The sequence below is a fragment of the Hypomesus transpacificus genome, chromosome 4 (genome assembly GCF_021917145.1).
Source record: "Hypomesus transpacificus isolate Combined female chromosome 4, fHypTra1, whole genome shotgun sequence".
Classification (NCBI taxonomy): Eukaryota; Metazoa; Chordata; class Actinopteri; order Osmeriformes; family Osmeridae; genus Hypomesus; species Hypomesus transpacificus.
In genome coordinates, this window is record NC_061063.1 from 10,724,902 (window position 1) to 10,749,619 (window position 24,718).

The following is a 24,718-nucleotide window of genomic DNA, read 5'->3' on the forward strand; positions in this document are numbered from 1 at the left end:
TGAGGTGTGTGTGTGATGGTTGACAGGGCTCTGAGGTGTGTGTGTGATGGTTGACAGGGCTCTGAGGTGTGTGTGATGGTTGACAGGGCTCTGAGGTGTGTGTGTGATGGTTGACAGGGCTCTGAGGTGTGTGTGTGTGATGGTTGACAGGGCTCTGAGGTGTGTGTGTGATGGTTCACAGAGACTCACTCTGAGGTGTGTGTGTGATGGTTGACAGGGACTCACTCTGAGGTGTGTGTGATGGTTGACAGGGCTCTGAGGTGTGTGTGTGATGGTTGACAGGGCTCTGAGGTGTGTGTGTGATGGTTGACAGGGCTCTGAGGTGTGTGTGATGGTTGACAGGGACTCTGAGGTGTGTGTGATGGTTGACAGGGCTCTGAGGTGTGTGTGTGATGGTTGACAGGGCTCTGAGGTGTGTGTGATGGTTGACAGGGACTCTGAGGTGTGTGTGATGGTTGACAGGGCTCTGAGGTGTGTGTGTGATGGTTGACAGGGCTCTGAGGTGTGTGTGTGTGATGGTTGACAGGGACTCACTCTGAGAGGGCCAGCTTCTTCTTCAGGACGTACGTATTCCGGCTCAGGTTCATATTTTCCAGCAGGAGGCCAACGTGAGGCTGCATGACACCCAAACAACTATTGTTGGAAACCTATTAAATTCCATTCATCTTGAAATCCTATTTCAAGTCCCCCCCCTCCCACACACCTGGTCCATGCAGAGTTCCTGGTTGGGCCTCTGAGCCAGAGTGTCCAGACGGGTGTGGGCTACCTGTTGCTCTGAGCCAGAGGTCATGACCTGCAGCTCCATCTTCTGCTTGTCCCTGACTATCTCCACCACCGCATCTTCCACCTGGGCAGCACAGGTCATACAAAGGTCACACAAAAATGAAATCACAACTGGACATGTTTTGGCCAAGTAGTTTAAGTAGCCATAAATTGAATTAGTCTCCGGTCACCAACCTGCTGTCTCTCCCAGTCCAGAGACTCCTTGGCTCTGCTCAGCTCCTCCACCCTCCTCCTCAGACTGAAGTCAGTGGCACATCGCTGGGTCTCCAGCGCACTCATCAGCTACACACACACACACACAAAAAGCTAAGTTACATTTGTTTTCTGCAGGGTGTACTGCAGTATGTGATCAGTGCTCCCTGGTGCCCCCTACCTTAGACAGGGTGTACTGCATGGTCGCTCTGAACTGGCCACAGTGAAGGGCCAACTTCTCAGCTGTCTGCTTCAGCTCTCTGCAGTGGGACATCCACTGGCTGTAGCTCACAGTCCTGGGAACCAAACAAAAGACATGGAAAATGGTTTTAAGACCGACAGGAAATTCACCTAGTCCTTAAACTAAAAGTAGGGGGAATTGAACCAAGGAGCTCAGTGTGATCTCCTCTCACCCCTTGGCTACGTGGCAGGGTTGGTACTTGTAGCCCAGGTTGGGGGAATGCAGGTTAAAGCTCAAGCAGCGTCCGTTGAGCTCAGCAGCTTGGCCCTTGTCCCTTTCATCAGCTGTCAGAAGGGCCCGCATGTTCCTCAGATCCCTGTGGGGCGGGCGGAGGCCACCATGAGCAGCGCACGTTACAAACGTTTGGAGATGCTGTGTTTTGTCATTCAGGGTCGAGTAGAAGGGGTCAACTATCCCACTGGGCCTTTGGTTACAACGTCAGCCCACCTGGGCTAAACCTGACCCCCCCCCCCCCCTCCCAACCTGAGCTACACTGACCCCCCCCCCCCCTCACCTGAGCTGGTCCAGCAGGATGAGGAGGTTCTTCTGGGTCTGTTCCTTCATCTCCTCCGTCAGCTCCACCTCCCTCCGCAGTCCCGCCTCCACGTGGTCGTGGACCAGCTCCGCGGCCCGCCGGCCGTCCCTCAGCGTGACACACTCCCCCAGCAGCAGCCGGTGCACACTCCCATCCTGCAGGCACTGCTCCGCCTGGGTCTTCACCTCCACAAACACACACAATTCATATTCTAACAGCACCAAGGGTTGGCAAATTAGATACACCTATTGTTCATCTGTTGCCTACCTGTTCAAGGCCAGTGATTTCCTTGTCCACCAGGGCAATGCTGTCTTCTGATTGGTTCTGCCACAGACTCAACTCCTCCACACGATTGGTCAGGTGGTTCTTTGTGCTGCGGATCGCCCAGTGAATCTAAACAGGAGAAGAAGAAGTCACCCAGGATGTCTCCAACCCCACTCCCGGGGAGAGCTAACCCGCCTGTTAGGTTTGGCTCCAACACTAATCTAACACACCTGATTCTAATAATCAGCTGGTTGATTAGGTAACTAGTTGTTGAATCAGGTCAAATAAGTGTGGTTGGAGCAAAAACCTACAGGTAGCTAAATGTCCAGGAACAGGGTTAGCTACCCCTGCACATTAACGCACACACCCTGTGGTGTTTCTTTGGTCCTTTGAGGTGACATTAGATTAAGTTTTACTCAGCCAATAATATCGCAGATGCACTGCTCCTTACTTGAGTATTAGCATCGCCTCTTGCACAATGAAGATCCTTGTTGATCTGATAGGCTGCTGCCCTCTGAAGTTCTGACCTATTGTTCACTAGCTTGTTGTTGATGAACCAATCAGACTGAGTGTATCTGGCTCCAGGCTTTAGAAAGCCTGGGTTTAGATCGTGAGCTCTCCTATTGGATGACAGATTTTTTTTCTTTTTTATTCAACTACAGTTTCTGATCAATATCAATACATTTCTTACTTGACTAAAATATAAACTGTGTAACCTGGATACAAATTAGAAACATGTTTGGTTTACCTAAGGCTATTATCTTTAGACCAAGACCAAAATTGGACAGTATTCTCCATATTTTTAGTAATTGCTTGAATAATACATTGTAAATTGATGTTACTTACCACATGTTGAACGTTGCAAATCATTAAACAGCTGAGCTGTTGACAACTTCAGAACTGTCATATGTGGAATTCTGTTAATTGTGACAAGTGTTGTCAATTATGACATCACCCAGGGAAAAAAGCCATTCTGTTGAATGTTGATGTAAATAGAATGTTATGTCGATTTTTATAGTCAGTGGTGGGCTAGGATAGGCTACATGATGTATTCAAGCTGTTTGTTGTGTCTTAACAGGTTAGGTTTAATGATTCTACACCTGCCCCAGAATTCTCTTAAATTGCTGGATAAAGCTTCTTAGAAGGCTGGTTAACTTGACACCAGAATAAACATTACCATTCCATCTCTGTTGCAAACTAAGAATTTCATTTACAGTATTTAGTATTAAAAAAATTAAGTAGAACAACCCACTTTTAATATTTTATTGATGGCAATTATCCATGGTTTTTATTTTATCACTCATCCAGTAATAATCATGGCTTTAAAATTAAATTGACTTCCATGATATCCAAAGTCACCCTAGTCCATTTAAACAAGCAATAGAAAAATATATACTTAATACTTTGTACAATACTGGTTTTGATCCAAACAAAAGTGGATCAGAAACGCCAATATACCTTTAGTCATCTAAGGTCCCCAATTTTCATTTAAGTTCCTTTTAAATGGATTTGGGCAACTTTGAATATAGGGATTTACATAATAAATTCTAAAGACAAAAATGCTGAACGCAGAGTTGGTTTAAACACACAAATTCAACTTCACAGATTAAAAAATAAAAAAAAAGGAAAAATAACTATTTACAGGTTTTTTATAATATTCGAAAGGCCAGTTAAAGAGGCAGAGGAGAGGGAAAAAAACTTGGAAAAAAAGCAGAGTTATGAATTTGAATAAAGAAAGGCAGAATCAAGAAAGAGGGCAAGCGAGAGAAAGATTGTGAAGAGGTGAAAGAGTCTGAACGTGAAAAGATTTGAACTACACATTGACATGGTCTGAAAGGAGGACTTGTGCCCCCAGACCTCCCCAGTGCATGGGCTGCTGCCCCCAGCTGCACCCTCATCCAGCCCTCCTGTTTTACAACATTCATATGCTTCTCATCTACAGGCGCCAACGGTCCAGTTGCGCGCTACACACACACACACTCACACACACACACACACACACCTCAGCATGTACACAGGAACCTAACACGCCTCGAATCTGTACACAAAAAAAGTCCCCCTGTACATACAGCACACAGAAACACACTTCCCTGTACATAAAGCATACACGGCGTGAACAGCCTGGCTGGGACTGGTAGCTCCTCGTCTCCAGGTCAACCAGCAGACCACTCCTCCTGGTCAACCAGCAGACCACTCCTCCTGGTCAACCAGCAGACCACTCCTCCTGGTCAACCAGCAGACCACTCCTCCTGGTCAACCAGCAGACCACACCTCCTGGTCAACCAGCAGAGCACTCCTCCTGGTCAACCAGCAGACCACACCTCCTGGTCAACTAGCAGAGAAGGGCCCCCAGTTTGGAACAGGTGCCGTTTGATACACAGGCCACAGCTCTCCCTGCATCTCTCATTTAGAACCTGATCACCCATACTACTTAACAATAAAGATTTTGTACACTATCAACTCTTTGAATTTCAGGTTTTTGCCTTTGTAATTTAATTTTATGATTATTATTATTGTAACATTTTTTTTTTTTTTTTTTTTACAAAAAGTCATGCCTCAGTTCTAGCAGACATTTGTGGCTGTTGAAAATATATCCTGTTGTTGGAGCGGGAGGAGCTATTGATTGTGTCATGGTGGTGGTTGTTGTTTAAGTTCTCTCTTCTAGTTTACAGGTTGGTACGGGTCATCGCCATGTCCTGATGCTCTGGGTCTGCAGACGGAGACCTCCATCCAGCCTTTGGAAACAGAGGGGTCCCCCCAGAACCCTTCACATGCTAAGTACTTCAGTGTCTGTCTGAGGGAACAGCGTCCAGGCCGGCTTCCTGGAGTCCCATCCAGAACGTCTCAGCCTCAGCCTAGAGGGGCTTCCTACTTCCTGCGTCGGACAGCTGTTTTGATCTTCCGTCCAGCGATGGCGTTCTGGCCCGCGGGGGTCGGGGTGAAGCTGTTCTTGGTTGACCTGGAGGAAGAGACCAACATGAGTATCTACGCCCCCAGGAGGAGGAGACCAGCATCTACGCCCCCAGGACGCCCTCAGTTGTTATTCTGAATTTGACGCCACCATAACACACAGCATTTTCTGTTTGGAGTTTCTGAATTTGGCCTCATTCCGAATAAGACGTGGGATAAGCTGAATGTGTTTAGGAGCACTTTATGGACATGTATACTGCGCATTCGTAGTCACTGACTGTCATGCAGGGGTTATTCATGTAAGCAGGCGAAATTAAATCATGGACATTTGATTTCAGCAGACCATTTTATCTCAAGCAACGTACAAATAGGACATCTAGATCCTTCAGCAGGACATCAAGGATCAACACTATCAAAAAGTGCTTTCAGCATTTCCAACAGTGAGTGGTACTCACCCAATGTTGAAGGCAGGGGGCTGTGCAAAGGTGAACCCCCCTCCTGTGGCTGTGGGCTGGGGCACAAGGGAGGGAGTAGAAGGGGGGGCGGGCGATCCCCCTGGTCCTCCCCCAAAAGCAAACACCCCCGCGCTGCTGCTGGCAGAGCCAAAGGCGCTGGCTCCCCCGAACTGGAACCCCCCTCCTGCAGACAGGCAGCAACAAGAGGTTTAGACAGGCAGCAACATGAGGGTTAGACAGGCAGCAACATGAGGGTTAGACAGGCAGCAGCATGAGGGTTAGACAGGCAGCAGCATGAGGGTTAGACAGGCAGCAGCATGAGGGTTAGACAGGCAGCAGCATGAGGGTTAGACAGGCAGCAGCATGAGGGTTAGACAGGCAGCAGCATGAGGGTTAGACAGGCAGCAGCATGAGGGTTAGACAGGCAGCAGCATGAGGGTTAGACAGGCAGCAGCATGAAGGTTAGACAGGCAGCAACATGAGGGTTAGACAGGCAGCAGCATGAAGGTTAGACAGGCAGCAACATGAAGGTTAGACAGGCAGCAACATGAGGGTTAGACAGGCAGCAGCATGAGGGTTAGACAGGCAGCAGCATGAGGGTTAGACAGGCAGCAGCATGAGGGTTAGACAGGCAGCAGCATGAGGGTTAGACAGGCAGCAGCATGAGGGTTAGACAGGCAGCAGCATGAAGGTTAGACAGGCAGCAACATGAGGGTTAGACAGGCAGCAGCATGAAGGTTAGACAGGCAGCAACATGAAGGTTAGACAGGCAGCAACATGAGGGTTAGACAGGCAGCAGCATGAAGGTTAGACAGGCAGCAACATAAGGGTTAGACAGGCAGCAGCATGAGGGTTAGACAGGCAGCAACAAGAAGGCGAGACAGGCAGCAGCATGAGGGTTAGACAGGCAGCAACATAAGGGTTAGACAGGCAGCAGCATGAGGGTTAGACAGGCAGCAGCATGAGGGTTAGACAGGCAGCAGCATGAGGGTTAGACAGGCAGCAACATGAGGGTTAGACAGGCAGCAACATGAGGGTTAGACAGGCAGCAGCATGAGGGTTAGACAGGCAGCAGCATGAGGGTTAGACAGGCAGCAGCATGAGGGTTAGACAGGCAGCAACATAAGGGTTAGACAGGCAGCAGCATGAGGGTTAGACAGGCAGCAGCATGAGGGTTAGACAGGCAGCAACATGAGGGTTAGACAGGCAGCAACATGAGGGTTAGACAGGCAGCAGCATGAAGGTTAGACAGGCAGCAACATGAAGGTTAGACAGGCAGCAACATGAGGGTTAGACAGGCAGCAGCATGAAGGTTAGACAGGCAGCAACATAAGGGTTAGACAGGCAGCAGCATGAGGGTTAGACAGGCAGCAACAAGAAGGCGAGACAGGCAGCAGCATGAGGGTTAGACAGGCAGCAACATAAGGGTTAGACAGGCAGCAGCATGAGGGTTAGACAGGCAGCAGCATGAGGGTTAGACAGGCAGCAGCATGAGGGTTAGACAGGCAGCAACATAAGGGTTAGACAGGCAGCAGCATGAGGGTTAGACAGGCAGCAGCATGAGGGTTAGACAGGCAGCAACATGAGGGTTAGACAGGCAGCAACATGAGGGTTAGACAGGCAGCAGCATGAAGGTTAGACAGGCAGCAGCATGAAGGTTAGACAGGCAGCAGCATGAGGGTTAGACAGGCAGCAACATGAGGGTTAGACAGGCAGCAGCATGAAGGTTAGACAGGCAGCAGCATGAAGGTTAGACAGGCAGCAACATGAGGGTTAGACAGGCAGCAACATGAGGGTTAGACAGGCAGCAGCATGAAGGTTAGACAGGCAGCAACATGAGGGTTAAACAGGCAGCAGCATGAAGGTTAGACAGGCAGCAACATGAGGGTTAGACAGGCAGCAGCATGAAGGTTAGATAGGCAGCAGCATGAGGGTTAGACAGGCAGCAGCATGAAGGTTAGACAGGCAGCAACATGAGGGTTAGACAGGCAGCAGCATGAAGGTTAGACAGGCAGCAACATGAAGGTTAGACAGGCAGCAGCATGAAGGTTAGACAGGCAGCAGCATGAAGGTTAGACAGGCAGCAACATGAGGGTTAGACAGGCAGCAACATGAGGGTTAGACAGGCAGCAGCATGAAGGTTAGACAGGCAGCAACATGAGGGTTAAACAGGCAGCAGCATGAAGGTTAGACAGGCAGCAACATGAGGGTTAGACAGGCAGCAGCATGAGGGTTAGATAGGCAGCAGCATGAGGGTTAGACAGGCAGCAGCATGAAGGTTAGACAGGCAGCAACATGAGGGTTAGACAGGCAGCAGCATGAAGGTTAGACAGGCAGCAACATGAAGGTTAGACAGGCAGCAGCATGAGGGTTAGACAGGCAGCAGCATGAGGGTTAGACAGGCAGCAGCATGAGGGTTAGACAGGCAGCAGCATGAAGGTTAGACAGGCAGCAACATGAGGGTTAGACAGGCAGCAGCATGAAGGTTAGACAGGCAGCAACATGAAGGTTAGACAGGCAGCAACATGAGGGTTAGACAGGCAGCAACATAAGGGTTAGACAGGCAGCAGCATGAGGGTTAGACAGGCAGCAGCATGAGGGTTAGACAGGCAGCAGCATGAGGGTTAGACAGGCAGCAGCATGAAGGTTAGACAGGCAGCAACATGAGGGTTAGACAGGCAGCAGCATGAAGGTTAGACAGGCAGCAACATGAAGGTTAGACAGGCAGCAACATGAGGGTTAGACAGGCAGCAGCATGAAGGTTAGACAGGCAGCAACATAAGGGTTAGACAGGCAGCAGCATGAGGGTTAGACAGGCAGCAACAAGAAGGCGAGACAGGCAGCAGCATGAGGGTTAGACAGGCAGCAGCATGAGGGTTAGACAGGCAGCAGCATGAGGGTTAGACAGGCAGCAACATAAGGGTTAGACAGGCAGCAGCATGAGGGTTAGACAGGCAGCAGCATGAGGGTTAGACAGGCAGCAACATGAGGGTTAGACAGGCAGCAACATGAGGGTTAGACAGGCAGCAGCATGAAGGTTAGACAGGCAGCAGCATGAAGGTTAGACAGGCAGCAGCATGAAGGTTAGACAGGCAGCAGCATGAGGGTTAGACAGGCAGCAACATGAGGGTTAGACAGGCAGCAGCATGAAGGTTAGACAGGCAGCAACATGAGGGTTAAACAGGCAGCAGCATGAAGGTTAGACAGGCAGCAACATGAGGGTTAGACAGGCAGCAGCATGAAGGTTAGACAGGCAGCAGCATGAAGGTTAGACAGGCAGCAGCATGAGGGTTAGACAGGCAGCAGCATGAGGGTTAGACAGGCAGCAGCATGAGGGTTAGACAGGCAGCAACATGAGGGTTAGACAGGCAGCAACATGAGGGTTAGACAGGCAGCAGCATGAAGGTTAGACAGGCAGCAGCATGAAGGTTAGACAGGCAGCAGCATGAAGGTTAGACAGGCAGCAGCATGAGGGTTAGACAGGCAGCAACATGAGGGTTAGACAGGCAGCAGCATGAAGGTTAGACAGGCAGCAGCATGAAGGTTAGACAGGCAGCAGCAAGAGGCTTAGACAGACAGCAACATGAGGGTTAGACAGGCAGCAGCATGAAGGTTAGACAGGCAGCAGCATGAGGGTTAGACAGGCAGCAACATGAGGGTTAGACAGGCAGCAACATGAGGGTTAGACAGGCAGCAGCATGAAGGTTAGACAGGCAGCAGCATGAGGGTTAGAAAGGCAGCAGCATGAGGGTTAGACAGGCAGCAGCATGATGGTTAGACAGGCAGCAACATGAGGGTTAGACAGGCAGCAGCATGAAGGTTAGACAGGCAGCAGCATGAAGGTTAGACAGGCAGCAACATGAGGGTTAGACAGGCAGCAACATGAGGGTTAGACAGGCAGCAACATGAAGGTTAGACAGGCAGCAACATGAGGGTTAGAAAGGCAGCAGCATGAGGGTTAGACAGGCAGCAGCATGATGGTTAGACAGGCAGCAACATGAGGGTTAGACAGGCAGCAGCATGAAGGTTAGACAGGCAGCAACATGAGGGTTAGACAGGCAGCAACATGAGGGTTAGACAGGCAGCAGCATGAAGGTTAGACAGGCAGCAGCATGAGGGTTAGAAAGGCAGCAGCATGAGGGTTAGACAGGCAGCAGCATGATGGTTAGACAGGCAGCAACATGAGGGTTAGACAGGCAGCAGCATGAAGGTTAGACAGGCAGCAGCATGAAGGTTAGACAGGCAGCAACATGAGGGTTAGACAGGCAGCAACATGAGGGTTAGACAGGCAGCAACATGAAGGTTAGACAGGCAGCAACATGAAGGTTAGACAGGCAGCAGCATGAGGGTTAGACAGGCAGATCTGGGTCACTGGAGAGCCCGTCGAAAAAGCCTTTGAAAACATTTGGGGGGGGCATTTCTACTGACTGGATAGACCGTAAAGATTGACAAGAAGTGTAGGGTGGAGAGAAAGAGGTAAAGAGAGAGAGAGTCAGGAAGTGGTCCGAAACAGCCTCAAACCCGGGCACCTGCAGTAAGGCCTTTCCTGAGGACATGGAGGAGGTGGACACGGTGACCCACCTGGAGCAGAGCTGGCTGCTGATCCAAACACAGAGGCAGCACCAAAGGCAGGGGACTGGGAGGAGGGGGCCCCCAGGAAGGGGGAGGGGGCCCCAAAGGCCGGGGCGCTGGGCTGAGACGACACCTGGCCGAAGGCGGGGCTCTGAGTGCTGCCAAACCCAGCAGAGGGGGCGGGGCTGAAGACAAAGGGGGAGGGGCCTGACGAGGGGGCAGTGGCTAAAGAGACAACAGAGGAGGAAAAAAATTATAATAAATTACATTGGTGATCACACTGATGAAAATGTGCTTGAGTTGTTCAAAACAAACAAACAAACAAGCCCTTCTCAAGTCTGCAGGGTGACAAACCTGGGGTTGAGGCAGCAGGGGGCGCTGTGGCCCCGAAGGTGAAGGAGGGGGGAGTGGCGGGGGGAGCGCCGGCTGCAGACCCAAACAGGAAGGGCTGGGAGGGGGCTGCGTTCAGGGAGGGGAGGGCTACCTGGGAGCCCTGGCTGTCCTGGCTCTGCCCAAACATGAAGGCCTTGGCTGGGGGGGCATCGCTGGATGCTGTCTGGCCAAAGAGGAAGGAGCTGGTGGCTGGGGCAGAGTTGATGGGGGCCCCAAAGAGGCTAGGGGCTGGGGTGGTGGAGGAGGGGGCGGAGGTTATGGGGGCCCCAAAGAGGCTAGGGGCTGGGGTGGTGGAGGAGGGGGCGGAGGTGATTGGGGCCCCAAATAGGCTAGGGGCTGGGGTAGTGGATGATGGGGCAGAGGTGATGGAGGCCCCAAACATGCTAGGGGCTGGGGTGGTGGATGAGGGTGCAGGGGTAGATGTGATTGGGGCCCCAAAAAGGCTAGGGGCCGGGGTGGAGGAGGAGGGGGCGGAGGTGATGGAGGCCCCAAACATACTAGGGGCTGGGGTAGTGGATGAGGGGGCGGAGGTGCTGGCTATGAAACCAAACACCGGTTTGGGGTTTGAGGCAACAGCATCTGGCATGGAGAAAAGACAAGCATCGTTATGGCGGATAGTTCAGACTCATTTTTAAATGTCCTTGCAATCAGCAACACTTGTTCTCAGATGTATTATAACACCCATCCTAACTCTTTACACGGTTATCGCACAAAGTAGACATGAAAGGTGTCAAAACGTTCCCGATAGGTATGCCGTTATTGTCTAGAAGTTTCTGTAGCACGGTTTAGGAAATATTCATGTTTCAATCCCTTCAGCACACTTCACAATTCCCCCAGAACTGTTCTAGACTGTAGTTCCCTTCAGTGTATAGACTCTTGATTCTTGTCTTGGTTCACAAATGATCACAGCACAACAATAAATGAATAAGTGCAAGTTAAGGACATAAGACAGTGGTGGTGAAGGTTTTCTAACCTGTGGTGCTCTGCCCAAAGCTGAACGCAGCCTTTGGCCCGTCTGCGACCGCCTCACTCTTATCCGCCGGTTTCCCAAAGGTGAAGCTGGGCTGGGCTGACTCCTGGGGAGGGTCCGCTGCACTGAAGGAGAAGCCGCCCATAGATGGCGCTGGAGAGCTCTCTGCTTCCTTCCCGCTAAAACCAAACCCAGACGACTCCTTCTCATCGGGCTTCCCGAACGTGAAAGAGGGAGCAGGGAGATCATTCTCGGCGGACGTTGGCGCTCCGAAGGCAGCGCCCCCCAGTGGTGTGGAGGTCAGGCTGGGCTCAGCCGCTGCTAGGCTCCCAAACAGTGGAGCCGCCCCAGTGGACGTGCCGTCTGTGGACGTGCCGTCTGTGGACGGAGACCCGTTCTCCTTCCTGTCCTGGGAGGCTGCGGGGAAGCCGAACGAGAAGCCTCCCACCAAGGCTTTGCTGTTGTGGCCGGAGCTGCAGTTACCCAGCGCCGACCCCCCGCTAACCCCAAATGTAAACCCGCCCGTGCTGGGAGGGTCTGCCTTTGTGTCGTCGCTGGCGGCAGCTGCAGAGGAGCCCCCGCCGAATTTGAACCCTCCGTTGTTGGTAGACATGTCTGACAAGGTGCCTCCAAACTTAAACCCTCCAGAGGAAGAGGACTCGGAGGGCGGAGCTCCAAACTTGAATCCTCCGGCGGAGGCGTTGGTGGATGAGGAGTCTGTGAGGCTGCCGCCAAACTGGAAGCCGGCACCAGAGGTAGACTCTGACGAGGTGCCGAACTTGAACCCTCCAGTGCCAGAATCTGACGACGCGCCAAAAGAGGAGGAACCAAAGGCTGAGAGCCAGGAAAGGAGAGAGAGAGGGGAAAGGAGAGCGAGAACAAGAAAAAAACCCATTTAAAAGACTGAAGTGCACAAAACCAACAGAAGCAAAACAGTCCATCCCAACCCTAACCCTCCCAACCCTAACCATCAAAAGCCAGTTTGTTCCAGACATCAACAATAAAGGGTACAGTCTCTCTCTCTCTCTGCTCATCATTCTTTCCCGTACCTTTGGGCTCCACCGTGGCCCCAGGCTTGGCTGACTGGCAGGCCACACACTGGAGGTCAGCAGCCTTGTTCTGCACCGTGCACACGCCACACTCCCAGCTTCCTTCTGGCTTCTTAAACTGGTCCCCAAAGCCCAGCAGGGGGGCGGCAGCAGAGGCGGGGGGAGGGGACGATGATGCTCCTATTGGGACACAAGAGCAGAGGCAAAAATCTGATTAACTTTGGGTGGCACAATTACATTGACATTTTCTCAACAACTGTTCCTGAAGGGACATTCCACAAGTTGTGCAGCAACACATTCCTGACTCCTACAGCAGGCCTTAAGGCATCTTTCTATTGCTCCCTCACCTGGTTTAGCACTCATGCAGGCCACACACTTGCTGTCTTGCGCCTTGTTCTGAACCATACAGGTACCACATTCCCACGCCCCCTCCGGCTTTTTGAACTTGTCTCCGAATCCTGCGAACCCTGACGAGGTGGAGGGGTTGTTGCTCAAAGCCTTGGCCCCAGAGAAAGCAGGGAGAGTCGGAGAGGGCTTAACTCCAGCCCCAGGCTTGGCGGTCTCGCAGGCCACACATTTGACTACATCGGGCTTGTTCTGCACCAGACACGTGTCGCAGTCCCAGGTCCCAGTGGGGACTGTGAAGAGGCCCTTAAAGCCCATGGGAGTTGTAGTCCCCATGGGAGTTGTAGTCCCCATGGGAGTTGTAGTCCCCGTGGTGGCTGTACTGAGGAGCTCTGAGGCTGATGTTGTTTTCATGGAGGATGAGGATGTGTTGGGCTGCAGGGATTGACAGGCCACACATTTGGTGTGGCTGGGTTTGTTCTGCACCATGCACACGCTGCAGATCCAGGATCCAGCCGGGGGCTTGAACAGGTCCCCGAAGCCGGAGCTGGAGGGGGCTGTGGACACAGCAAGGGGGGCCAGGGCACTGGGCTCTGGGCTAGGGGACAGCCCTGCCACCGGAGAGGAGAAACCTGCGTGCACAAGATGACCAGAGTTAACTGTTTTGTAGTGTTACTTTGATAATACAGGAAATGGCTGGGGCTGGAATCGCAGCTAAAACGGATACAACTTTTCCTACAAGTTTCCAGATTTTACTTGTAGAAAAATGATATAAACTACACAAAAGGCAACAATTAAGGCATCATTAAGTAAATCATACAACAACACAAAGCAGCTGTATTGTCATTGGAAACCTCACTGTCACTTGGAAGAAAAAATGAAAATGAAGCAAAAAAAAAACTAAAAAAAGTGAGTCGATCTTACCAGGAGATTTGAGCAAATCCAGCACGCTGCCCTGCTTCAGGGTCTTGGCTGGTTTGAAGGGACCCTCGAACTCCTCTGCCTGCTCTGTAACATCAGGAGCCGTGTAGTCGACTGTGGAGACAAACACAGGACAGCTACTTATAAACCTGCCATACTTTCACTTTCATTTCTCTCACATAGAAACCCAGAAAAAGCCTTTTAACACCTCAGACATTTCTCTGCCAGGCTGTTCTTACCCGTGACCACTGAGTCTGTTGCAGATAGATGGACGGAACCTGTGTGACTGTCCATGTTGCCGTTGGACACCGAGGGAGTGGTTTTGGCTACAGGTGCGCTGAAGGTGAATCCGGCCTGGTTGAGAGAGGAGATCGTTATGAATCATTACAGGTGTACTCATCCAGCTGGAAAGCTGCTGGTGAGCCCGGAGGAGGGGGGGGGCACTCACGGAGGGCAAGAAGGACGTGGGGCTGGCAGCAGTAGCCATGACGATGGGCGAGGAGAAGGTGAACGGGGCGCAGGGGGGCGAGCAAGCAGTAGGAGGATCCTGAAACAGAAAGGAAGATGAAATTGAGGATAGGGCTGATTCATAATAATAGTGTACAATAATATTAATGAATAACAATAATACAAATGATAATAATTTCTGTTAGCAGATGCTATCCATCCAAAGTGACATAGTGTACAGGGAGTATCTGAACCTGCGACCTATTGATCTGTCGTCAAGTGCTCTAACCACTAATCTGTAGAGACTGACCTTGTTGTTGACCAACTCGGCAGCCACAGGAGTCATGGGCGTGGCTGTGGGCATGGCTGTGGGCGTGGCTGTGGGCGTGGCTGTGGGCGTGGCTGTGGGCGTGGCTGTGGCAGGGGGAAGGGAGGAGAAGCTGAAGGTGGGAAGGCCAGAAGTGCTGATTGGTAGAGAGATGGCTGGTAGGTCAGGTACATCAGCAGTCTGAGGGGAGATAGAGGCAGTGAGAGCATGACACCACAACAAAGTTGTACAAATACATCAACGCTAATGGATATTGAAACATATCCTACCTCGTCATCGGGGCGCTTGGAGGAGGGTCGAGTGCTGGTCCTCTCCCTCTTCATCTTGCCCCCGCCGGAGCCAGGGGTGCTGGCCTGGGGGGCGCTGGCCTGGGGGGCGCTGGCCTGGGGGGTGCTGGCAGCAGGTGTGCTGCAGATGGGGTAGAGCAGGCTGCTTGTGCTGTGGGAGAACATAGAGATATGGTATAACTAGACAGCTGCATCTCCTGGTTCAATCACTTTCATTTAGCCAGGGCGATAAAGCCACATCATTTATGTTTTAAATGCACTTAAATAAACACTTACAATTTTTTTTTTAATCTATACTTTTTCTCTCCCAACCGTTGCACAATATTTTTTCTAGGAATTACACAACTTTTGGCCAGTTTTGTTATGTTAATGACATCACCGACATTGAATCTGTTTACTGTGAACTACGGAGCGTTCAGGTAGGCGTAATTACTCAAGTCAGTGACAATTGTTCTCATTTTAATCATGAATTCGAAAGAATTTATCAATTCCTTATCAAATCGATTTTTCGCCCAGCTCAAACTAAGGTTATGGCAGTAGTCCTGTATACCATACATACCTTTGAGAGGGACCTGCCAGCGTTTCTGCTATCTGAGGTGATTGTCTTGAGGGCTGGACACAGACAGAGTAAGATGGACGGTATGAGTAAGTATGAATGTCAACATATGGTGCTAAACAGTACTGGTAAGCAGCAGGGTTGAGGACTGTCAGGTAGCAGGGTTGAGGACTGTCAGGTAGCAGGGTTGAGGACTGTCAGGTAGCAGGGTTGAGGACTGTCAGGTAGCAGGGTTGAGGACTGTCAGGTAGCAGGGTTGAGGACTGTCAGGTAGCAGGGTTGAGGACTGTCAGGTAGCAGGGTTGAGGACTGTCAAGTAGCAGGGTTGAGGACTGTCAGGTAGCAGGGTTGATGACTGTCAGGTAGCAGGTTTGAGGACTGTCAGGTAGCAGGGTTGAGGACTGTCAGGTAGCAGGGTTGAGGACTGTCAGGTAGCAGGGTTGAGGACTGTCAGGTAGCAGGGTTGAGGACTGTCAGGTAGCAGGGTTGAGGACTGTCAGGTAGCAGGGTTGGGGACTGTGGGGTAGCAGGGTTGAGGGGCTCACCGTGTCTCTTGGGGTCAGAGGTCGTGCCAGGCCCCTCGGGGTCAGCGAGGGCCTGAAGGACATGGATCTGTTAGCTGAATACGAGGCAGCAGAGGGGATGACCAGCTTCTGAACCGGGGGGCGCGGAGAGTCCAGCTGCAGAGGACAGACAGGATCAGATGAGCAACACCCCCAGGAGAGGAACCACCAGGAGAGGAACCCCCAAGAGAGGGACCCCCAAGAGTGGGACCCCCAAGAGAGGGACCCCCAAGAGAGGGACCCCCAGGGGAAACACCCCAAAATCAGCCAACTCAAATTAACTTGCACGGCAATTAAAGGCAGGGTAGGCAAGTTTCGCCAACAAAGCAATTTTGGCTCGAGTTCGAAATGATTCAAACTAAAATATCCCACCCCTTCACTTCAAAGCAACAGGCCCTAATCCAAAGGCTGTGTGCCGTCACAACAACAGGCTGCAGACGGGCCAGGCAGCAGAACCCTGCCTGATGGGACCCAGGGCTCGGTTATGTTCCGGTTTGTCAGAAGTTGTATCAGGCCTCAGAGGCTCATTGTTTGGGCCCAGCAGCTGTGACAGCTGGGAGAGTCTAACAGTTACTGCAGAATCTGGGCCATGGTTTCAACAATGGACCCCACTGGACACACACACACACACACACACACACACACAGAGGTGGGCAGCTGTGTCTGTGGCCTGTGACAACCCCAGTTAACAGACAGCAACAGGCGGCAGCACAGGAAGAGTGTCAGAACGACAGCTTGTCCTGTACAATGATCGCTCTGTGTCCACACACACACGAGGTTCTGCTGGTGTTTACCAACAGACTAGACTGATGGAGGATTTGACTGCAGATCAAGAAGTCACAGGCTCAAATCCCCCCACTGTACTGTCACTTTGGAAGTTTTCCCAATGACTACATAATTTTTTATAAAAATGTTTACATTCAAGTCAACACCAAACCAGGGCCCCAAGCAGACCGATCAACACTCACCCTCCTCTTTTTGGTCAGCACATGAGATCGCTCCAGGATGGTGCCATCCAGAGACTGCAGGACAAAACAGCCAATGTGAGACACGAGTCACATGATCATGATTCTCATTTAAGTGCTCACAAAACAGGAAGTCAAACACCAGAGAGGAAGTGGTCAAACACTCACTGTGGACAGAGGACAGGTGGCCGGGGAAGGGATCCTCTTAGCATCCTGTCGAGAGAAAACCTCAGGTCAACTCAGGTTTTTTTTATTTACAGAATAATACTGGTCTGGAATAAGACACAGTGAGACTGTCTCTGTCAGTATGCATGTTTGGGTGACAGCCTCTTAAGTGTGCATATCTTTGGGTAACAGCGTCTGTCTAAGGCCGTGGTTCCCAACCCTGGTCCTCAGGGACCACCTGTCCTGCATGTTTGAGATGTTTCCCTGCTCCAACACACCTGATTCAAATGAATGGGTCGTTATCCAGCTCAGCAGAAGCCTGCTTATGACCATTCATTTGAATCAGGTGTGTTGGAGCAGAATGCTTTAGCATCTAAACTTTAGATTCTAAAGCATGCAGGGCAGGTGTTCCCTGAGGACCAGGGTAGGGAACCACAGGTCTACGGTGTCCCTGTGTAGTTGTCTGGGGGACAGGGCTGCTGAGGGAGGGAGGGGGACAGGGCTGCTGAGGGAGGGAGGGGGACAGGGCTGCTGAGGGAGGGAGGGGGACAGGGCTGCTGAGGGAGGGAGGGGGACAGGGCTGCTGAGGGAGGGAGGGGGACAGGGCTGCTGAGGGAGGGGGACAGGGCTGCTGAGGGAGGGAGGGGGACAGGACAGAGGACACTCACAGCCAGAGGGCTGGACATGCGCTCCAGGGACTGCAGGATGCGTCGAGCTGTGGCGCTGTTCACCCCGCATGGCTGGGCTCCTGCCGGCTTTGCCTTCATCTGCCTCCTCACTGGGGCCTGGAGGCAGGGGGAACCATCAATCGATCGATCAATAACACAATCAATCACATCAACATTACACAGAGTTCATCAAACCCATCTGACCCAGCAGGTCTACTACAGCGTGGAGGTGTGGGGGCCGACCTGGTAGGGCGTGCCCAGGCGTGAGCGTCCTGCCCTGGCCGCCGCAGCCCCTCCGTACGTGGTTTTGCCTGCGTAGAACGGAGAGTCTCCCAGCTGTCTGGAGCTCAGCACAGAGCTGTTCATCGTAGACTGGGGGAGGGGCAAGAAGAGGGAGATGGAGGAAGAGGAGGAAACAGTGACACACAGAACCAATAAAACGCATCACTTCCTGTACTGGAGGGTATGCCTATTGTTGCCTATTTAATAATGTTGTTAATTCATGCATCGTCACAACCTGGGGCCTATTCCGTTAATCGAGTTTACAGACTAAGACAGGCTCGCTCATTCGGTAAACTCTCTTAATTGGAACAGGCTTTCCGTTCTAGAAAGATCAGGAACTAGGAAGAACCCCGCCCAACAGTCAGTCCCAGCCCTGGAGCTTCTGTCTGGGGTGATGACCGTGACCCTTGACCCACACTAAGCCCTCTCAGACCCCTCACTCACAGTGGAGGAGGCTCCGAACACAGACAGGTTGAAGGCAGGCTTCTTCAGGCTGGACTGGGCCGGGTGGTGCCCGGAGTGGGTCCTGTCCGTGTCTGGGGACCACAGCTGGGGGAATGAAGCTGTCTTGGAGGCCGGGACATCTGGAGATAACGACACCTGATTGGTTACTTGTGAGCAAATCTGGAGATGGCGACACCTGATTGGTTACTTGTAGATATACTCAATCTACAGGGATGACACTACAGTGGGGTGTGAAACCCAACACAAGTCCACACACGCCTCCTGACACATGCATTGAGCCACACACACACGCTTCCACACCCCACCTTTTTCTGATGCGCGGGAGGAGAAGCCGCTGGTGGTGGAGATGTTGTCGTCCTCGTGCTGCGAGCTGGAGTCCTTGATCTCCTTCACCAGGGAGTAGCTGGAGGAGGCGTGGAAGGGAGGCGGAGCGAAGGAGGTGGAGGGCTGGGAGAAGAGGGCCGAGCCCCCGGGGGCCCCATGCCCCGGGGGAGAGTCCAGGGAGGGGAAGTGGAGGTGGGAGCGGTTGAGGGGAGGCCGGGACAGGACGTGGTCGTGGAGGTTGAGGGACGCCCTGCTCGTTGAGGGCTCTGGAGGGCCGGAGCATGAAGCAAAGGGGGGGGGCGGAGCATGAGGCAAGGGGGGGGCGGAGCATGAGGCAAGACTGTCAATTTATTGGAGCATCATTTAAAATTAGGATAATTATCTCAATTAGCAACAACATTTTTCGCATTTTAAAAAGACAGAATGTCAGTTTGCAACATTCCAGCATCATAAATACAACAGTCAGGCTGCATTTGTGATATTCCTACACCTCTTTCAGAAATGATGTTTGTCCTTCTGGGGTGAGAACCTAGCCAACTATTCCTGTGTGACAGATCTCACCTGTGTTACTGGTGGTGGGCTCTGGGGAGTCCCGACCATCAAGAGGAGGGGCCATATCCTCATTGCCGTTAGAGGGAGGGGCCTGGTCCTGCCCCGCCCCTGGCACGGCCCCTCCCCCCTCCGCAGCCTCCCCATTCCTGAAGTATTTCTGCAACCAGGAAGGAACGATGCTCTTCACTGTGTCTGTGACTCTGCTGATGAGGCCTGGCTGCTGTTGCTGCAGAGAGAAGAAACACAGGCCGTTAGCACAAACATTAGCACACCTGTGTGTCGCTTTGCATCAGAAGCATCTGCTAACTGAACACACGTACAGTACACACACACACACACATACAAAGCAACATTGTAAACAGACAGCTGAAAGCTAAAGAGTTCACACTGTAAACTGATGCAGGTTATGAGCCAACACAGCGATGCTCTGTGGGCAGACCAGGAGGCTGCAGACCAGGAGGCTGCAGACCAGGAGGCTGCAGACCAGGAGGCTGCAGACCAGGAGGCTGCAGCGCTCCAACAGGAGCTTAGACAGGAACCAGGATCCCCTGAAGCACTGCTCTGCGTGGAAACTGGGTCAGAGCCTGTCTCCATGCAGCCAGTGCAGGGTCACAGTGAACCATGCCCAGCCAGCAGGCCTGGGAGGCTGAACAGACAGACAGGCTGGACAGACAGACAGGCCGGGATACAGGACTGCTGGTTCAAAACCAAAGAAAAATCTTTCTTTTTGTAAAGGACAGACTCCGGGGAGCTACACAGCTATGTGGAAAACACTTTAAATCAATTTATGGTGCGTGTAGTGCCTACTTCAAACTAATTGCCTCCATTCTTGCTGAGACCACTTCAGACCTCAGGAGGCCTCCTCTACATAAGGATGAGGACAGTGGACCACTTCAGACCTCAGGAGGCCTCCTCTACATAAGGATGAGGACAGTGGACCACTTCATACCTCAGGAGGCCTCCTCTACATAAGGATGAGGACAGTGGACCACTTCAGACCTCAGGAGGCCTCCTCTACATAAGGATGAGGACAGTGGACCACTTCATACCTCAGGAGGCCTCCTCTACATAAGGATGAGGACAGTGGACCACTTCAGACCTCAGGAGGCCTCCTCTACATAAGGATGAGGACAGTGGACCACTTCATACCTCAGGAGGCCTCCTCTACATAAGGATGAGGACAGTGGACCTTCAGACCTCAGGAGGCCTCCTCTACATAAGGATGAGGACAGTGGACCACATCACTCAGACCTCAGGAGACCTCCTCTACATAAGGATGAGGACAGTGAACCACTTCAGACCTCAGGAGGCCTCCTCTACATAAGGATGAGGACAGTGGACCACTTCATACCTCAGGAGGCCTCCTCTACATAAGGATGAGGACAGTGAACCACTTCAGACCTCAGGAGGCCTCCTCTACATAAGGATGAGGACAGTGAACCACTTCAGACCTCAGGAGGCCTCCTCTACATAAGGATGAGGACAGTGAACCACTTCAGACCTCAGGAGGCCTCCTCTACATAAGGATGAGGACAGTGGACCACTTCAGACCTCAGGAGGCCTCCTCTACATAAGGATGAGGACAGTGGACCACTTCATACCTCAGGAGGCCTCCTCTACATAAGGATGAGGACAGTGGACCACTTCAGACCTCAGGAGGCCTCCTCTACATAAGGATGAGGACAGTGGACCACATCACTCAGACCTCAGGAGGCCTCCTCTACATAAGGATGAGGACAGTGAACCACTTCAGACCTCAGGAGGCCTCCTCTACATAAGGATGAGGACAGTGGACCACTTCATACCTCAGGAGGCCTCCTCTACATAAGGATGAGGACAGTGAACCACTTCAGACCTCAGGAGGCCTCCTCTACATAAGGATGAGGACAGTGAACCACTTCAGACCTCAGGAGGCCTCCTCTACATAAGGATGAGGACAGTGAACCACTTCAGACCTCAGGAGGCCTCCTCTACATAAGGATGAGGACAGTGGACCACTTCATACCTCAGGAGGCCTCCTCTACATAAGGATGAGGACAGTGAACCACTTCATACCTCAGGAGGCCTCCTCTACATAAGGATGAGGACAGTGAACCACTTCATACCTCAGGAGGCCTCCTCTACATAAGGATGAGGACAGTGAACCACTTCAGACCTCAGGAGGCCTCCTCTACATAAGGATGAGGACAGTGAACCACTTCATACCTCAGGAGGCCTCCTCTACATAAGGATGAGGACAGTGGACCACATCACTCAGACCTCAGGAGGCCTCCTCTACATAAGGATGAGGACAGTGGACCACTTCAGACCTCAGGAGGCCTCTTCTACATAAGGATGAGGACAGTGGACCACTTCAGACCTCAGGAGGCCTCCTCTACATAAGGATGAGGACAGTGGACCACATCACTCAGACCTCAGGAGGCCTCCTCTACATAAGGATGAGGACAGTGCACCACATCACTCAGACCTCAGGAGGCCTCCTCTACATAAGGATGAGGACAGTGCACCACATCACTCCTCGGCTTGGCTGTGACAGCAGCGAGAACCACAGGCAGAGTCAGACAGCCTGGGCGTGTGGGTCAGCCAGGGGCCCTACTACCCTATGAACACAGCCCTGGTGATTATAAGGATTTGAGGGCGCTGCATTTCTCCTGTGAATGGGGCCACTGGACCAAAGGGCCCCAGAGCTATGCTTGTCTTATTGTTCTCCCAGGAAGCTAGCATGTTGGGCTGAAACAGTTGGCATGTTGGGTTGAACTCTGGACTGAGCATTCTTGTCACTTTTGTTTTTGCTTGAGACGCTTTTGAGCCCACACACACACACACTCATAACTTACTGTAGCACGTAATGAGAGTTTATAACAGAGAAAACACCTGATGAAAATGACTATAATCTTGTGAAAACAAGACAGGGGTGTGTATAAGGAAAAACAAACAGACAGACGGTTTATTTTGCCTCCACAGCCTAGGCCAGGGGCCAGGGTCTTTATTTAGCAGGACAACCAAGAGAGGCTGGCTGGATAGCTGATCAGAGTAGATTAACACATGGCCTCACACCATCTGTAAACACCGGGGGAGGAAACATTGAACCAAACACACACAGAGTTAATAATTTCCTGTATAGATTAGAGAACCTATAGCTCATGCTGGGTGGGCAAAAATACTCTGGCTGCCTCCAGTGACTCGTCTCCCATCCAGAGCAGAGCTGCCCAGCGAACATGCCTCATTCTGCCTCTACCAGTTCAAAAGCGAAGAGGGTGCACTGAAAGCCCCGATAAACACCCCACAACAGAACGTTCAGAGGACAATATAATCCCTTCCTGAGATACTCTTGCAGAAACACAACCGTAGAATGCTTCCTATTGACAGTATTATATGCTACATTCACAGTGTAATAGTTCCCTGTAATTCACCCACTTACACGATTAGTTTATCAGTCCATAAAACTTCCCTCATGAGTTTGTTTACTTCTTACCTCCCACTAGCCCTAGCAGTAATCTGAAACCTAAACCAGCCTCAGTTCATAACTCACTCGGGTCCGTTTGAGATGGTGCTTCTCAGATGAAGGTCCAGTTTATGCATGTGGGGTCCAAAACATGTTGAATGCTCAGCTGACATCTACACTTGCACCAACACATCCCCGCTGGATGTTCAAGCTCTCGGGTCTTAGAGGAACTGTGGTCGTGTTCCCTGACACGACCCATTCCATGCTTTAAACTGCTAATTGGGTTTCTGAAGATTCATAGTTGACATCTTCCAAGTTATGGGGACAGAAGCTGACATTATGTTTTCAATGAGAATAGTTACTTTATGTGAGCGATCAAGTTTCACGTTCGTGGATGTTACCGTTATAGGAAAAAGTAACTACCTACTATAGCGTAGATGAAATTCGAAAATAGATTTATAACACAATTGAATAAAGTTTGCAACGATGTTGGGTATCCAATAAAAAGTAAACCAGACAAATGATAGCAAGCCGTATACACCTTAAATACAAGGGTTTGTGCGAGTTTACGGCAAGCAAGATACGTATCCCGCCTTCCCGTTTTGTGTCCTCAAAGGAACCCAAAACTAGGTTAGCCTAGCTAGCTAGCACGTTGGCAATGCAGAAGCAAACAGAGCGAGCTATCGGTTCAACCAAATGTAGCCGGCTAGGCTGTTAACGCTCAAGACAAAATGGTGTGACTAACACAGGTAGCAACCGCGACAAGGACAATAGAAGCTGACAGCTCATCTGAAAACAATGACTAAGATACGACCTATTTTGTCTAGCTAATCTAGCTGGGATAGTTTGCCAAACATGGTTAACTAGCTAGTTAGAGGTAGTCCAACAACTAGTTACCTACTTGGCATTGCAACTCCCATTGACTACCATGTGGGTCTAGTTTCAACAGTGCGCACTACGCAATTTCGGGTTTTCGAGCTAGAAGCTGTGGCTGACTGATACGCTTTCAACATGTAGCAAGTGCAGAAAATAAATCCCACAATTGGCAACCAGCTAGTTAACAAGTTTAAGAATAATTCACAAATTAATGTTAAATACCAAAATACGTTGTTTATAAGCTGGCAAGCGAAGCCGGTACCGAGTAGCTTGTTAGCTTTGCGTTGTAGTTGAGACAATGCACCGCTCTGAGGATAGTTAGCTAGCGGGCTAGCTCGCTAACAGCACTGCTCGAGTTCCACGTTTCGTGCCAATTCACGATACGTTTGTGGCATTACTAGCCACGTCGTTAACTCAAAGCCTGCAAGCACTTGAAACAACACATAGCTGTAGATTGATTTAATACACCAGCAAAATGTCCGTCGCTCTTGGTTCATCAACCTTGCGTGTTCGCCAGTTAGCAAGCAAACTGTATCAAGCTAGCTAATTTCCTTGACTAGCGCGTGGAGGCCATGGGCGCTAACACTACTAGGCCTCACAAAATGTCTTCAAGAAAACAATAACACAACAGCGAAAAGACAACTGACATTGAAGCAAATGTTGTCTTTTTCCTGAGAAACAGTCTAACAAATACGGTCATTTAATTCACCTGTTTGCTTTTGGCGTAAGGTTTAGAGGCGATGTGATATCTTCTGCTTCTAATTTTCCCTCCACCCGTGGCCGCCATGGCTTGCTAGGTCGAGTCTTCTACTCGGGTCTCGGCGCCGGATAGCTGTCACACATCACAGATGCGGAGAATGAGAATTATGGGAAATGAAGTTGCAAAGCGCTAGTTCTTCACCATCCGTTAGTACCCAGACCGAAATATAGCCTAGTTTAATTATTAATCTGCAATGTTAACACACTTTACCTGAGGGACATTTGACTAAATATAGCCTATTATAAGCAACATCCATTAGTAAAAAAATAAATACAAATCATTAATCCCTAATCATTTTTAAACTATTGATACAATACTGAACGAATATATAAAAATATATCTGTTACTGATGCTACTGTGCTAAAAAGGCATAACCAGCAAGAAATATGGACAATATCATTAATG

The 24,718-nt window shown here is 51.0% G+C and overlaps 2 protein-coding genes across 2 annotated transcripts; both read right to left on the reverse strand.

The window, feature by feature from the left end:
- Positions 1-530: 530 nt before the first annotated feature.
- LOC124467451 (tektin-2-like) lies at positions 531-4,441 on the reverse strand. Its single transcript, XM_047019735.1, has 8 exons — positions 4,337-4,441; positions 2,019-2,144; positions 1,731-1,936; positions 1,389-1,532; positions 1,157-1,271; positions 958-1,065; positions 704-847; positions 531-614 (listed from the first exon to the last, which is right to left on the reverse strand). The coding sequence occupies exons 1-8, from the start codon at positions 4,439-4,441 to the stop codon at positions 531-533; spliced, it is 1,032 nt and encodes a 343-aa protein (XP_046875691.1).
- Positions 4,442-4,531: 90 nt separating this feature from the next.
- Positions 4,532-24,371, reverse strand: nup153 (nucleoporin 153). The gene is made up of 22 exons (XM_047019089.1): positions 24,263-24,371; positions 19,242-19,458; positions 18,662-18,946; positions 18,336-18,475; positions 17,853-17,981; positions 17,610-17,726; positions 16,945-16,989; positions 16,780-16,833; positions 15,794-15,928; positions 15,252-15,304; positions 14,675-14,843; positions 14,388-14,585; positions 14,079-14,177; positions 13,870-13,984; positions 13,634-13,744; positions 12,712-13,341; positions 12,365-12,544; positions 11,319-12,149; positions 10,307-10,924; positions 9,962-10,177; positions 5,381-5,564; positions 4,532-4,974 (listed from the first exon to the last, which is right to left on the reverse strand). The coding sequence occupies exons 1-22, from the start codon at positions 24,338-24,340 to the stop codon at positions 4,884-4,886; spliced, it is 4,695 nt and encodes a 1,564-aa protein (XP_046875045.1). The 5' UTR covers positions 24,341-24,371; the 3' UTR covers positions 4,532-4,883.
- Between the last annotated feature and the right edge of the window lie 347 nt (positions 24,372-24,718).

Coding starts and splice junctions, on each gene's coding strand:
- LOC124467451 (XM_047019735.1), bottom strand. CDS start 4,441: ATGGGTGATCAGGTTCTAAATGAGAGATGCAGGGAGAGCTGTGGCCTG. Junction 1,937..2,018: donor AAATCACTGGCCTTGAACAG/GTAGGCAACAGA, acceptor GTGTTTGTGGAG/GTGAAGACCCAGGCGGAGCA. Junction 1,272..1,388: donor CCCTGCCACGTAGCCAAGGG/GTGAGAGGAGAT, acceptor TTTGGTTCCCAG/GACTGTGAGCTACAGCCAGT.
- nup153 (XM_047019089.1), bottom strand. CDS start 24,340: ATGGCGGCCACGGGTGGAGGGAAAATTAGAAGCAGAAGATATCACATC. Junction 18,947..19,241: donor GCCCACCACCAGTAACACAG/GTGAGATCTGTC, acceptor CCGGCCCTCCAG/AGCCCTCAACGAGCAGGGCG. Junction 14,178..14,387: donor CCGAGTTGGTCAACAACAAG/GTCAGTCTCTAC, acceptor TTTCTGTTTCAG/GATCCTCCTACTGCTTGCTC.